Raw genomic sequence first — 15,560 nt, 5'->3', positions numbered from 1 at the left:
TTTTCTCACAGTTAAGAAAACACATTTAAATTTTATATTACAATAACATAAAAAGACAGTCTAACAAATACTACAATGAAATATTAATATTTTACCATTTAAATAAATCCATATTTTGTTGGCATTATGAGAAATGTCGAAAATGTGCTTAATTGTCACAGAAAAAAATATATAATTTAAGTGTTAGTAGACTGTCTGCTTAATATGTACTAACACTTTATTTGATGCTCCCTCAACAGACATGACAGTAAGTAACTTTGCAAGTACATGTCAACTTATTCTACTAACCGTAACCTGAGTCTACTAATACGAGATAAATAAGATTTAGTTGACATGCATCTGCAAAGTTACTAGTTAATAGAAAGTCTAAAGTGGACCATTGAAATAAAGTGTAACCTGATTTTCTTTTGATTACTTTTGGGATAAAATATAAATCAGACATGTTCTTGACAAGTGACATTCAGTCAATAATGTGTGCAGGACATTTCCAAACATTTTACAGTGACAAAATATTATTTTTTATGAAACCACGCATGAAAGCAAACTAGACCTGCAGAAACAAATGTGTGTAGATGGTTGAAGCAAAAGGCATGTTATACATTTGGACGCCAAAGGAGTTTATTTGTAAAAATACAGTAACAGAAAAAGTAAAGACATCTGTCCCAAAAACCACCAACAAAAAAACAAACAAGCATGAACACAACAGCAGCTCCCTCAGAACAGTAATGATAAATGCGAACGATAACCCAAGAGAGACGAAGTAACAGCCAACTCCATCAGGCACTTAGAAGAGAGATGTGGAGTGCACGGATTAAAATGTAAGTTTAAAATGAAGACCAAAAAAAAAAAAAAAAGAAATAAGAGGGTGTTCACAAAGAATAAAAAAAGACAGCCGATGTGTATTCAAGCCATAAGCACTAAAACGACACCAGAAATAAGTTAAAACCAAAAAATTCTACATGTTCAGCAAACATTACATATTTCACACACATGTACAGGTCACATTGCTGTTCCAGATATCAGTCAACACACACTGTCTAGTGATGATCACCTACGATTATCACATCAACATTTTTCTAGTGGTCTCTAGAGCTGCTATGTCTGGGCTGTCCTGAAGCCCCTTGTGCGTGCATAAGTTCAGCTCACGGTTTTAAATCATCTAAAATCTGGTGATAATACATTGTCCTTGAAGTAGCATCCTCCTCTAGATAGACATATACAATCATTTACAGATTTTACATTTTTGACATAAGATCAATTTAGTGTCTTTTAAAAGAAAACAGAACGGTTAAAAGTGAAGCAAAATGAATAAATGCATGTCCCCTTGATAGTAAGAAAAGCATGACAGTCTGTTCTCTTACATTACACAAACAAGCAGCTCAGCGAATGAACATTTACATTAAAATCAATATGTGCTGAAGTCTGATCCTTCTCAACTGCATGGTTTCTTATCCCTCCCAAATGTTAATACAGTTAAAAGTTGTAGAAAAAACAAACAAAAAACGTTTTCAGCTATTATAGGAAATGGCGAACACATGACTGGTTGGAAAAACAAAAAACAACCTTTAAAGACAGGACCAGCAACTACATCAAGGAGAACATATTTGCTTGTGCCTTTGTACCTTGCTACTTGCATATGGCTTATGACGCTTGTGCTCGACAGGTTTAAGGACGATTTCTAGTGCAAGCAGGATGTAAAGTCATTTGGAAAGACTATATATTTAATAGGTGGTTTTCCATTTAGAAAGGTTGTTGTTAATGTAGAATAACACCCCTGTCAATTTAGTCCACACACAAACACGTGAGATGAGAGGTTTTAGACACGAAACCTGCATGAGATCAGTTAGATGACCAGCGGTGCCCAGTCCTTCTGAATGCGCCCATACTGTACATGGAGAAACAGAGCAGAAGTTTAGGATGGAATGAAAGAAAAATTATGAATTTATTATGATTTCAAGAGTAATTCTAGCCTGGAAATCCAGATCCAAATCCGAAAGATTAAGGGTCTGGCATTGAGTAATGAAAATCGCCCACCAAGCATGCATTTGAAAATCTCACTGCACATAATTGGATAACACTACGACCAATCACTGTCATGACTGCGCTGTCACTAGCACTGTCGTCATCCGTTTAGCTCGCCTCTGGCGATATTTAGGGCATATTTAGTGAGCATCATTTCTCAATGCCAGAGTAACTCGCTGAGCAAATTCAAATTGTGCTCTCGCGAGAACTCTTGATTTCCAGGGTAGAGTAACAGGATTTTACCTGGATGTCAGTGAGCTCCTTATGGAATCTCTTGGCAAGGTCTGGACCGTTCTTCATTGTAGGAATTTCGTAGGTCTAAAAAATAAAAATAAAAAGTTTTCAATAAATGTAGTAATATACTTCACTTCAACCAGCACAGTCTAGGGGTGCTTCTCAATTCTTATTGGTGCATCCTCATTCCCTTTCCTCGAGTATCAGCTCCACCCCCGGTAGGATGGGAGGGAAAGCTGCAAAGAAAGAAAAGGAGGACGGAGGAATCGAATGAAAGCTTTTTTACATATTGGAATTCTTGATCACTCGAGCATCACTTCACAGCGTCATCAGCTGTGCGCAAAGGATCTGCCCTTATGTTGTTAAAGTTTGGTTATTTAAGAAATTCATAATAAATAATAATAAAGCAAGACACCCTGTTGAAATATGTGAGATGTGCGGTTTATATAAACTGCAAAGGTAAAGTATAAATTGTAATACAATTTTGTCTCTAGTGTCTTTGGACAGCTCTTTGGTCTTGGCCATATTAGTAGTTGGATTCTTACTGATTGTATGGGGTGGACAGGTGTCTTTATGCAGCTAACGACCTCAAACAGGTGCATCTAATTTAGGATAATAAATGGAGTGGAGATGGACATTTTAAAGGCAGACTAACAGGTCTTTAAGGGTCAGAATTCTAGCTGATAGACAGGTGTTCAAATACTTATTTGCAGCTGTATCATACAAATAAATAGTTAAAAAATCATACATTGTGATTTCTGGATTTTTTATTTTTAGATTATGTCTCTCACAGTGGACATGCACCTACGATGACAATTTCAGACCCCTCCATGATTTCTAAGTGGGAGAACTTGCAAAATAGCAGGGTGTTCAAATACTTATTTTCCTCACTGTATATATATAGACAGTTCTAATGTATGGTGCCATTTGTTTATTTCGTATGTTAACAGTTACCAATAAGAAAAAGATAACTAACTTGAGATTACTATTTATCAAGTAAAATTATTGGCATCCCTACCCCTAATTTATCGGACAGTGTTTTCACATTCACGCTCTGTAAAGCACATAAAATCTTAAATGACCTAAACCACCCACTCTTATCAATATTTCATTCCACTTCCTTCTGGCCGTAGGTAAAGATTACCCATGTGTAGTAAGAGTTTTGTTCCTGTAGCTATACGAGATTTAAATACATAGGATATTGGCCATTGATACGTCATCTTATGCTTTCCCTTTTTCTTTTCTTTTTTGTGATGTCTGATTGTTTTGATTGTGTTATGATAAGTTGATAAGTTAACATGTTTTGTGTTGTGTTATGTACGCATCTGCGGTGGAAACAAATTTCCTCTTAAGTACAAATAAATTATCATTATAATTCTTATTAAGCTGTAAAAATGCATTCAATGGACATTTGCATGAGAGCCGAAGTGTGCATTCCTGTTACCTTTCCTCTGTAGAGCAGACTACCAACTGGACACACCACACACGCAGTGCCAGATCCGAACACCTCCAGAACCCGTCCATCATCTAAAGCGCCTATCAGATCCTGCATTAATACTTGACGCTCTGTCACTTTGAAGTCCCCCTAGAAAAAAACATTTAAAAAGACACACAACTGTTACAAAACGTACTGTGCGCGAATCATGTACAGGTATGGCAACAGATATCTTGGTACTTGATTAATAACATGCTTTGGAACAATTACCAGCTGTTGGGAACCTATGACTCGTGAGTCACACCATGGCTCTTTGACAAAAATCACGTCTCGCCAGGTCTCGCTCTCTTTACCAACAAAAAGCCATGCACAATTAATTCCATATTGCTCATTTATTATTTGTTGTATATTTGTTTGTTTTTAGTTGTCTATGGACCTGGAAAAAAAAATCACTAGTATTGAAAAAAACTTTTTAAAATAATACACATATACATATATATATATATATACACACATACATATATATATATATATATGTGTGTGTGTGTGTGTGTGTGTGTGTGTGTGTGTGTGTGTGTGTATGTATATATATATATATATATATATATATATATATATATATATATATATATATATATATATATATATATATATATATACACACACACACACACACAACAAATACACATTAAAATAGTCCCACATCATCACATAGCCTTCACCATACCTAGAGATTGGCATGGTTTTATTTCAGTTAGCCTAATAGCTGGTTTGATCTGCATTGAGAGATGATCTTATGGAAAGTACTCCATGCCAATCTCTAGGTATGGTGAAGGCTATGTGATGATATGGGCTATTTTAATTCCAGAGGCCAAGGGAACTTTATCAGGATGCATAGTATCCTGGATCCATGAAGTAACTGGCCTTTAAAAATAAAAATCTGCCTGCCTCTATGGGAATTTATCATAGGGGTGTCCAAACTTATGCACCCTGTATTTCAAGGAAGAACATTTATTTATGTACGATACATTATTCATTCACAAAGAAGATTGGTGTCCTTAAAGGTGCCCTAGAATGTGTTGAAATAATATTTTAATTTTGTCCCTGATATCTACATAGAGGGTATGTGGCTTAAAAAGCCATTTAAAATGTCCAGAAAATGTTTAACAGGTCAATTTCCAACCCTATAAATTGGCCCTAGAATGAAATGGTCTGTTTTTACCTTATTTGGAAGGGTCATGAATAGTAATGAGGAGTTCTGCTCTGATTGGCTCTTTTCACTGCGGGCTGCAGGTTTGAGTGAGCTAAGTTATCTGCTTATCTGTGAGGAACTATAACAGCGTAGTTACGTTAGCCCCTGACATGTTCATGAAATAAACGAAAGTAACATTTGAAAAAAAAAATAGGGAATTTACACATGCATCCACAGTATTACTTTGTACATTTAACGTTATATGACAATACAGGCAATAAATATGAACCTCAACGTAACAGTTACTTTGTCATACTAGGCCTATTTAGCTAACGTTGTGTATGCTAGTTTGAGTTTGCTATTTGTTGCCGTAATTTACTAGGATCTTACGCTTGATTCAGATAACACAAGTGTAAATTATCACTACTTACCACTTGCTGGACTATCCACCTTATTCTGCTCTAAACAATGGGCGCTGCCATAACGACGACTCCGGTTCCATACTTCCGGTTCGTAGCGCTTGACCTGTACTAGTAGCGAGAGAAGTTCAGTTTTAACGCTAACCACTCTAAACGTTTACTTTATTGAATGCATCTGATACGGAATCGGACATGGACATGATCTCCTTCTTATCTTATGCTCGAAACACTCAGTTTCTAAAAAGTTTGAAATCTTCTTTGAATTGTTAAAACAAATAACAACAGCACATGAGGAGCTTGAACTCATTCTCTCGCTGCCAGTACAGGTCAAGCGCTACGAACGGAAGTAGGCAACCGGAGTCGTCGTCATGGCAGCGCGCATTGTTTAGACCAGGGGTTCTCAAACTTTTTGAGTGTGTGGACCACTATTTGTAATCAAGAATTTTCGCGGACCACCTCATAATACACATAATAAAATATGTCTACACACAGTCCTACCTGAATTAATCTGCACCTCTAAATAGGCTTACTAGCACTAAAACTATAACTGGTCATCACATCACAGGCTTGTTAAAGGAAAGTTTACTGCACACAACGGCTGCCACATATTTAATTTATTTATTTAGGCAACTCAAGCGCCCAAGGGCATAATCAGGTTCATTTGAACAACAGGCTTATTTACATAGCAATGTAGTATGAAATCTATACAGTAATGAGAACATTGGAATATAGTCAACATTGCAAAACCTTTGGCGATTTTAGGGGATTATTAATCTTTAGAGTTTTACAAGTCCTCAAAAAGTTTGTCCACTTAACAGCACATCTGCAAAATATTTCAGAAACGCAAGATCAAGAAACTAACTGGAAATTAAAATAATAACAGGCCTTATTCATTCCATTTATAAACATTTCGTTTCATATAAACTGCCTATGCCTGTGCGTTCACACATCGGACGCGATCATAGCGCGTCAAATTCAAAAAGGGATTAGCCTATGTGAAATTCGCGCCTGCCGCGTCTAGTGATACGCTTGACCACTTTTTGTATCAATTTACGCGTCAAGAGCTAAATTGACGCGCGTAAAAACAAAAGTTTGAAGCGAAATTTCGTCCGTTGTGAACGCACCATTAAAAGCTATGCGTGTGATGTGATAATGAGAACATATTTGCCTCTGCCCTTTTCTCTTCAGAGAACCTGTTGCTATCCACCGACCAATGTTGTGGTTCTAACGGCACTGAACTTGAATGTCACGCTGACTGAAGCCTACTTGATATTGTCCAAGGTTAGCAAAACAGTCCGTGGTGAAATGAGCAGAGCAAACAAACAACTTAGAATTAAACTCTTGCGGGATCCGATTATAGATGAACATCAGCCACGCCTGTTGACATTGCTTTTCTGTGGGAAGTGTATGAAAAGCCGTCACATCCCCTGCACAGCCTGGTACATAACATCTATGTCCATGATCAGCCATTTGCCCTACGATGCTCGCTTGATTCTTTCAGGGGGGCAGCGTTTTATATTATGTTGAAGTTTCCCCGGGCGCCGCCATTGGCTATCAGACCATCACCTGCTGTTAGCATCCCATTGACTCCCATTCATTTTGGCGTCACTTTGACAGCGAATAACTTTACATCTGAGGCGTTTAAAGACTCCATTTGTCCATTATTTATTTCTAAAGAAACACGAAAATGTATAAAAGGCTCCATTACCTTGTATCTTACGTTATGGCCCCGTAGAAGCAGTTTTTGTAAAAATAGGCTAACGATTGCGTCATACCAACGCGACTCTCTGTCGCACAGTAGAGAGATTACCGTATGGACAGGAGGAGAAGCTCGCTCGCAATCGGGGGGACGTGGAGGCAAAATGGCAAAGTAATTAATCAGAATACCTAGCAAAAGTTTCTCCTGTTCCAGCTCATGGACACCTCCTACTCACACTCTCCGTCTCTGCAAGTTTCGGAAGGGAATGATTCAGATTTCTCTTGGCACAGCTACTAGAAGACAGACGGGTTGCTCACGTCACATCTACGTCGTCAAGCTCAGTTTGAGTCTGCGCAGTACGCTCGACCATCAGGAAGTTTGTGCTTCTAATTGACTTCACTTGCCTCCGTTGAATCCAATGGGGTCGCTGTGTCCAGTTTATATACTGTCTATGGATTCTTTACCTGCGCAGCGCAGTTCCGTGTAGCACCGTAGCTCTGAAAGGGCTTGGCTTATGCAAATTTTGGAGGCGTACATATTAATGATCCCATCGGTTACGTCACAGTTGGTGTTATGTGGAGATTCGCCCGTTTTTCAGGGGTGTTTTTCAAAAACGAGATTTAAACAAGAAGGAGAAAACAATGGTGTTTGAAACTCAATGTATATCATGTCCATGTACTAAACTATTGTTATTTAACTATGGCAAGTTAAATTCAATTTCACATTCTAGGGCACCTTTAAAGGTTGGATTTTTCCTAATTTTTTTAATTAAGGCATTAAGTTCAATTTCCAAAAGATGATTTTTTATTCCTCTTTTTAGTCAACTTTAGCATGGGTGTCTAAACTTATGCATAGCACTGTATATATATATATATATATATATATATTATTTATTTATTTATTTTTTTTGGGGGAAAAATGCATTGACCAAAAATTAAAAAATTTAAAATAAAAATTGTTCTTCCCGACTCCGGTCATATACTATGGTATTTTAATAGTATTCCACAGTATTTAAAAGAATAGCATGGTGTTAGCATGGCACATGTCCTTAATGTGTCATTGTCATATCATTGACATTGTTATTAGTGTATAAATATAGTTCTTAAATCAAGCAAACCTTTTGATAATAGATAGACAGATAGATAGACAGATAGACAGATAGATTTCTCTTACCCATTCTCTTGCGAGGTCCAGCAGCGCCTGCCTGGTGACTCCTGGAAGAATGACGCCATCAAGTGGAGGGGTGACAAGCTCTTTCTCTACAAAGACACATAAATGTCCACAAATATCACCAGCAGGGGGAGACAAGCATCATCATTCCACATGGAATACTGAACTATCAACTAACATCTTGCCAAAATATACAGCAGGGCTCACTGCATGAGAAACTGTATCCCACAATGCAATGCACTTGAATTGACCTGGCTATTCTGAGAGTGAGAAATGAACCAAAAGCAATATCCATGATTTTAACACTTGCTTTTTTTTTTTTTATCTCTTCAGTGCTCACACCTTTTTATAAATGTATTTCCATAGCTTTTCCGCTCCTTCATGATTATCAAATGAGGATAGAAAAAAAAAAAAAAACAGATTTTAAACAAACAAAGAACAAGTTCTGGCTAAGTAAAGAGCACAATTTAAGTTATAGATTTCTATAATGAATATAATGTTAAAATTTAAGATTTTATTCATTTTTAAGACTTTTCTGGACATATCTGCATATCTTAATTTCCTGATATCCCTGACAGGAACTGCAGAAACCCAGTTTTAAAAAAAGGATTTTTTTACACACACATGCACAGTTTACAGGGATTCTCCATAGGCATAATAGTTTTTATACTGTACAAACTGTATATTCTATCCCCTTACACTAAACCTACCCCTAAAAACTTATGCGAGTAATGCGACGTACTGCTAATATTTATGCTACTTCCGACGTCACGAGTTGCACTTTAGGTGTAAGTAGACTGAGTAAATGCATCGCTTCACTTCAGAAGGCCTTTATTAACCCCCCAGAGCCCTGTGGAGCACTTTTATGATGGACAGATGCATTTTTATGGACTTCAAAACAGAAACGGCCATTCACTGCCATTATAAAGCTTGGAAGAGCCAGGACATTTTATCATATAGCTCTGATTGTATTCGTCTGAAAGAAGAACGTCATATACACCTAGGATGACTTGAGGGTGAGTAAATCATGGGCTAATTTTCATTTTTGGGTGAACTATCCCTTTAATTTGTGTAAGGATGAATTAAGACTTTTTAAGACCTTCAGAAACCCTGTAGAAGTTACTCTCACCTCCTTTCTCTGTGGTCCAGTAGATGAAGAGATTCATGGTTCCGACCTCAGTGATCTCCTCATTGTCTCCGTACAGCCAGAGGACCTGCTGGCAGCCCTGCCTGGCCGCCTCGCTCTGAACGGCGATTGTCGGTCCGTAGTTTCTGGGAAACACAAAGCCACAATTACAGAGCTGCATTCGGGGCACAAAAACAATGGGTTAGTATGTTTAAACCAAACATTTGAAAAGGAAGAAGTTTATAACAAAGAGTGAAAACACTGATTCATAATTTAAACAGACATATGCTGTCTACACATTATCTGAACACTACGGGACAAGCAGCAAAAAGCTTTGCTAAAGTGGACCTCAAATACTTGATGGGACAGTGAGACAAGGACTGATAAGAGAGTTGAGACAGATACAGCATATAAACAGAAGCCAGAGCTGCATTAGTGTGAAGGGTCAGCAAACCGCTGAGGATTTACAACAATCCACATAAGCACATGACTAGCTTACTGCAGCCCGCGCAAGGCTGAAATTCTCTGAATGACCTAAATGTGATCATCTACTCTTAAGACTCCACATTGGTGCAAAACAAGAACAACATTTGCTTTAAACCATTCAAAGGGCAATGAAGTGTGACAAACAAATAATCTGCAGCCGAAGTGTAACTGCTCTTCTGCAATTCATGACTTCATTTAAACAAACAAGAAAATGCATCACTATTCCTGCAACAACGAGAAACTGGATACAAGTTTAATGCAGATAAGTAACATTTGAAATGCTTTTGCTTATTCAATAATAGTAGAAATAGTACAAACCAGAGATAATGGTTCCAAAGAGTTCAGTGACAAATATTAAGGTCCCACTTTATATTAAGTGTCTTAATATAAAACTGCTATGTACTAACACACTGTTGACCCTTCCCTTACCCCTTAAATCTGCCATACCACCAAACCGGTCTCAATAGCAGCAAGTGTTTTGCTGTACAACATGAACACAATAATTACATTGTACCTAGCCAAGTACATAGTTGTAAAAAAAAAAAAACCTTATATAAAGTGTGACCAAAAAGAGTAATTTGTGACACATTTCTGCTTTAAATTAGCAGGGTTTAATTAGGCAAATGTGTTTTATTAACACCAAAAAAATAACACCAACATTTTTCCATCAATAAAAAATATATTCATTTTATTCACGGTTGTACAACTCTTATAATGTATGCTTATGCTCATATGCTTATGAGGAATGTATATGTGATATACAAAAGTCTTTGTGAAAACTCACCCTCCCATCTTGTATTCTCCAACGCCGCCCCTCCAGGCCCGAACGTATCGAGGATCTGCCAGCAAAGACACCGGACTAAAGCCTCCAGTAGCAAAATAAGGTCCAACGGGTCCAATAATGACAAAGAGCAAAGCGTGACCAGCTCGAGATACACCTAGAGAAGGCTGAAAAAAAGAAGGGTGGTCACAATTAAAGATGAAAAGACCAAAATCATTCAACAGATTACACTCACTGGCCACTTTATTAGGTACACTTTGCTAATACTGGTTTGGACACCATTTTGCCTTCAGAACTGCCTTATTTCTCATGGCACAGGTTCAACAAGGTGCTGGAAACATTCCTCAGAGATTTTGCTCCATAATGACATGATAGCATCACACTTGCTGCAGATTTGTCGTCTGCACATACATGATGTGAATCTCCTGTTCCACCACATCCTAAAGGTGCTCTATTGGATTGAGATCTGGTGACTGTGGAGGATATTTGAGTATAGTGAACTCATTGTCATGTTCAAGAAACAAGTTTGAGATGACTTTCCCGCTGGAGGCAGCCATCAGAAGATGGGTACACTGTGGTCATAAAGGGATGGACGTGGTCAGCAACAGTGCTCAGGTAGGCTGTGGTATTTAAACAATGCTCAAACAACGGTACTAAGGAGCCCAAAGTGTGTCAAGAAAATATCCCCCACACCATTACACCACCAGCAGCAGCCTGAACTGTTGATGCCAGGCAATGTTTTTCCAATATTCTTTTGCCAAATTTTGGTGAGCCCGTGTGAATTGTAGCCTCAGTTTCCTGTTCTTAGCTGACACAAGTGGCACCTGATGTGATCTTCTGCTGCTGTAGCCCATCGGGTTCGATGTGTTGTGTGTTCAGATATGGTCTTCTGCAGACCTCGGTTGTAACGAGTGGTTAGAGTTACTGTTGCCTTTCTATCAGCTCGAACCAGTCTGGCCATTCTCTTCTCACCTCTGGCATCAACAAGAGAATATTTTCTCTTTCTCTGACCATTTTCTGCAAACCCTAGAGATGCGTGAAAATCCCAGTAGATCTAGCCCATCTAGCATCAACAACCATGCCACATTCAAAGTCACTTAAATCACCTTTCTTCTCCATTCTGATGCTCAGTTTCAACTTCAGCAGATCGTTTTGCTCATGTCTACATGCTTAAATGGATTGAGGTACTGCCATGTGATTGGCTGATTAACAGGTGTACCTAATAAAGTGGCCAGTGAGTGTATATTTGAATATTTAAGGTTTCTTACTTCAGTTCCTATAAACGTGGGTCTGATGTACAGACTGGCGTCTGTGGAGTAAGGAACCCATTCTTGGTCGATCTCAACCAGCTTACTGATACACTTCACCAGTTCGACCTTATCAAACAACTAGAAGAGACAGACAGGGAGAATATGTTGATGGTGATGGAAGGAGATCCAGTCCACAGATTGGCTCATTTGAAATGTGATAATATCAAAGAGCATCAGTCAATAAACTAAAGTAGGTCTGTAAATGCCTAATAGGATAAGATGAAGACTAACAGGTAGGCAGCTCCTTTCAGAGCTCCGGTACATGCGCTCCATATTCAACATAGGTCTGAAGAGACGGATACGGTTATCTACTCCCCGGAAGGCCTTCATGCCCTCAAACAGCTGAGAATAAAACAGAAGAACAGAAAAGATCAGACAAAAATAAAATTAATAATAATAATAATAAATACATATACACATACATACATTACATATATATCGCTCTCTCTCTCTCGCTCTATATATATATATATTTGTTGGTGCTCAATTATTAATAACGGTTCTTATTATCATCAATGTTGAATTTTTTTTTGCAGATTAAATTTTTGTGGAAAGGATGATATGATCAAAAAAAAATTCAGGATTCTTTCAATGAAAAGAAAATCAAAAGAACAACATTTGAAATAGAAATCTATTGTAACAAATGTCTTTACTGTCACTTATGAATAAAAGTCATCCTTGATGAATAAAAGTATTAATTTCTTTAAAAAAGACAATAATAAATGAGATATGTACATTTATAAATTAATAATTGCAATTATAATATAGAGGAGAAAATTGTCATTATATTTCAACATTTTTACATGTCTTGGTGCAGAGCATCTGACAGAATTCAGGTAAAAACAGCTGAGTTGGAAAATAAAACCTAGTCGCTTTTGGCTAAATGAGAAAAAAAAGATGCTAAGAACCATGTGGTTCACAAACTCCCTTACCTCTATGGAGTAATGCAGGGCTGAGGAAGCAGGATGAAGGGACAGATTCTGGAAAGGCTTGATCTGAGGTGCCTCCCATCCTCCTGCAGCAGACCAACTGATGGTCAGCATGTGGTCCGAAAACTGCTTGCCAAACACAAGGGTTGAAGGGTCCGGCTTTGGCTTCAGTACAGGGTTCCTCTCTATAGTAAGATCCGCAGCCTGACACAAACAAAAAGGAGAGAAAGACAAAAAAAGAGGGAGAGAAAACGAAAAGACAGAGAGGGGCGGGGGAGTAAAGCGGGCATGTGGACAGGTGTTTATTCATTATCATTGATTGCACATGCATTTGAAAAATGAATCTGGATTCATCATGCCAGTCAAGCTTTTATAGAAATTGAATTCAATTACGTTGCAGTGAGAAGAAGGGAAGGGGGTTGTTGGAAGAAAGAAAGCGTGCAAGAGGGCAAAGGCACAAAGAAAAGATACGTCAGATCCCACAAGGTGACACCGTGGCCTGCTTAACACTTCAGAAATTGCAACTCAGGATGAGCCGTAAAACTTAACAAGTCTGGAAAAGATCTGCATTGCCCCGACTCTGAGGTAAAACTGAAACCACTGCACAAATTCACAAGACCTGAGGCCCAGGCTGACCAGACTGGTGGAACAGAAATAAAAGTGGTGCTGTGAACCTGGCTCGACAGGTTTGTTTTAATACCTTGAAGGAGGAACTGACGAACCGCAACGGCCCACATGACAGGGAGAGAGGATGAAGAAAGCGTCCATTTAGTGCCTTAAAACACAGAAACAGAGTGTGACTTCAACCATTTCCTTTCATGTGTTGTTTCTGACAGCTGCTTTTTAGCCCTCATGAGATGTGAAGGTTGAGTATGTATGTACTAGCTGTATATACCTGCATTTACGCACAAGGAGACAGCTGGGTCACACAGTAACCGTGCTTTTAATAGCTAAAACCCCAGAGTGAATCAGCAAAGCAAAGGAAAGTTTTGCTTTTTTTCCTTAATAAACTAAGACACGCACCAGTCAGCTCCTCTTCTAATTCATTTTGCATGTTTTATTAGGCATTTGTTTGCCTAATAAATAATGTAGCATGGCTACACGATAGCTTGCTAATCGATCTGTTAGGTAAACCCTCTTAACTCCGTGCATAATTTGGCAAACAATGCGTCTTATGGAAAGATGCGTGGCCATTAGTTCCGGAAAGATTAACTAGCCTAGCCTATATTATTGCAACTAATATTTATTTTAATTAATAGCAAGTAACCTAATAGTTTCTAGTATCTTTTTCAACTTCACAAAAAATAACCTTCACAATAATAAATAAATACTAATATTTACTTCTAACTATTGTTTATAGTAACACATATTTCTTAGTATCTAACTCAGTATGATTTCTTATCTCACTTGTTAACATATCTTTACCCCAACATATGTAATGAATACTAGTCAGAACTTTTTAGTTGAATATTAAAAATCTAGTAAGATTGAACATTTAGTAAAATGTAACTAAAGAATAAGTACTCGCACCTAATGACACGTCGCAAGTAAAACAGGAATAGGGACCAGCACCAATTAGACTACATAGGCTACTAGTTGGAAATGAGTAGATGATATCACAGATCCATATTGATTTTATTTGCAATTTTGAACCAGTAAAAGTTAGGCTACTTGTTGGATAGTGACTAGAAGCAAAGGAACACTAGTGAATAATCAACTCAAATTATATGGGTCACTACTACTGTAATGAATAGCCTACAAGTCTCTCTATCTAACAAATAGTTAAATTGAAAGTTTAAAATAAAAATGCAGCCTCATAGTATTAAAATACTAGTAATAAAAAATGTAAAAAAAAAAACATGCTGGCAACATAAATAAATATGAATGCCGGAAATACGTGGAAAGCTGCAGTCATTCATAGCGCAAGCGTTGACCCGCGATTTGCAGGCATTTTTGAAAACAGAAATTCAGAATAATAAAATAAAAACGTTTTAACCTAAATGTAAAAACAAACACTTAAAAGTATGCCTCCTGCACTTGTGATAATTGAAACTTGCGTGTTGTTGATTTGCAGCGTCGTCGATGATCCGCAGTTTAAAGCTGATTATGTTAATACAGTTCTGTTAAATATACTCCAGACACACGTCGAGTGTGTTTACGGAGCCATCAATAATTAATAGAATGATTTGGAGATGTGGTGGCGAAGATAAGTGAAATGATCTTTGAACTCACCGTCCTGAGCGCTGCCATTGCTGCCGAGAGATGAATGGTAAACTAGTCCGAGTGGGAGCAACTGCCCCAGACTGACGGATCTCTGCGTTCCGGATTGGAGCCCAAAGAAGAAACAACGGAAATGTGCTCGGGTTATAAAACAGTAAAGCTTAATTTTTGGGGGAGCTTATTCTCATCCTTTTCAACACAAGCCAGTGTGGTATTCGCATCAAAATTCTTGTTCTAAATATCTTTGATGCTGTTATTTGTTATGCCACTAGGATAAGCCTTCAAAAGGCAGATACTTTCTACATGAGTAGAACACACGAGTAACGTTAGAACACTTTTATATTTCTGACCACTCATTCCATAATCTTTAATACATAAGTATGAATCGATTATATCATTACGTCTTTATATGAATTTAAAAAGGCATTCATATTACAAACAAAACAATCCCCATCCATCAAAGGGTTAATAATAACCCGCGGGTAGGAGTGACGGATCTCTCGCATCTGATTGGATAAAAAAGAGTTGTGGTCAAAT

The 15,560-nt window shown here is 37.8% G+C and overlaps 1 protein-coding gene across 5 annotated transcripts; it reads right to left on the bottom strand.

Moving 5' to 3' along the window:
* Positions 1–597: 597 nt before the first annotated feature.
* bcat2 (branched chain amino-acid transaminase 2, mitochondrial) lies at positions 598–15,482 on the bottom strand. 5 transcript variants are annotated; one of them, XR_014031412.1, is made up of 12 exons: positions 15,036–15,259; positions 13,504–13,578; positions 12,807–13,007; positions 12,106–12,216; positions 11,833–11,952; positions 10,568–10,731; positions 9,301–9,443; positions 8,175–8,260; positions 3,962–4,038; positions 3,701–3,841; positions 2,266–2,340; positions 598–1,885 (listed from the first exon to the last, which is right to left on the bottom strand). XR_014031412.1 is itself a non-coding variant. In XM_081383355.1 (11 exons), the coding sequence occupies exons 1-11, from the start codon at positions 15,051–15,053 to the stop codon at positions 1,844–1,846; spliced, it is 1,176 nt and encodes a 391-aa protein (XP_081239481.1). In that variant the 5' UTR covers positions 15,054–15,482; the 3' UTR covers positions 598–1,843. The 5 variants fall into 5 exon arrangements, 4 of the variants coding, with proteins under 4 accessions (XP_081239481.1, XP_081239483.1, XP_081239482.1 ...); XM_081383355.1 differs by lacking the exon at positions 3,962–4,038 and having other exon boundaries at positions 15,036–15,482; XM_081383357.1 differs by lacking the exon at positions 3,962–4,038 and having other exon boundaries at positions 12,807–13,170.
* Positions 15,483–15,560: the final 78 nt, after the last annotated feature.

Source organism: Scardinius erythrophthalmus (genome assembly GCF_964197995.2).
Source record: "Scardinius erythrophthalmus genome assembly, chromosome: 1".
NCBI classification, from domain to species: Eukaryota; Metazoa; Chordata; class Actinopteri; order Cypriniformes; family Leuciscidae; genus Scardinius; species Scardinius erythrophthalmus.
Note: the sequence above shows the minus strand (reverse complement) of the source record. Positions and strands in the feature narration are given on the sequence as shown.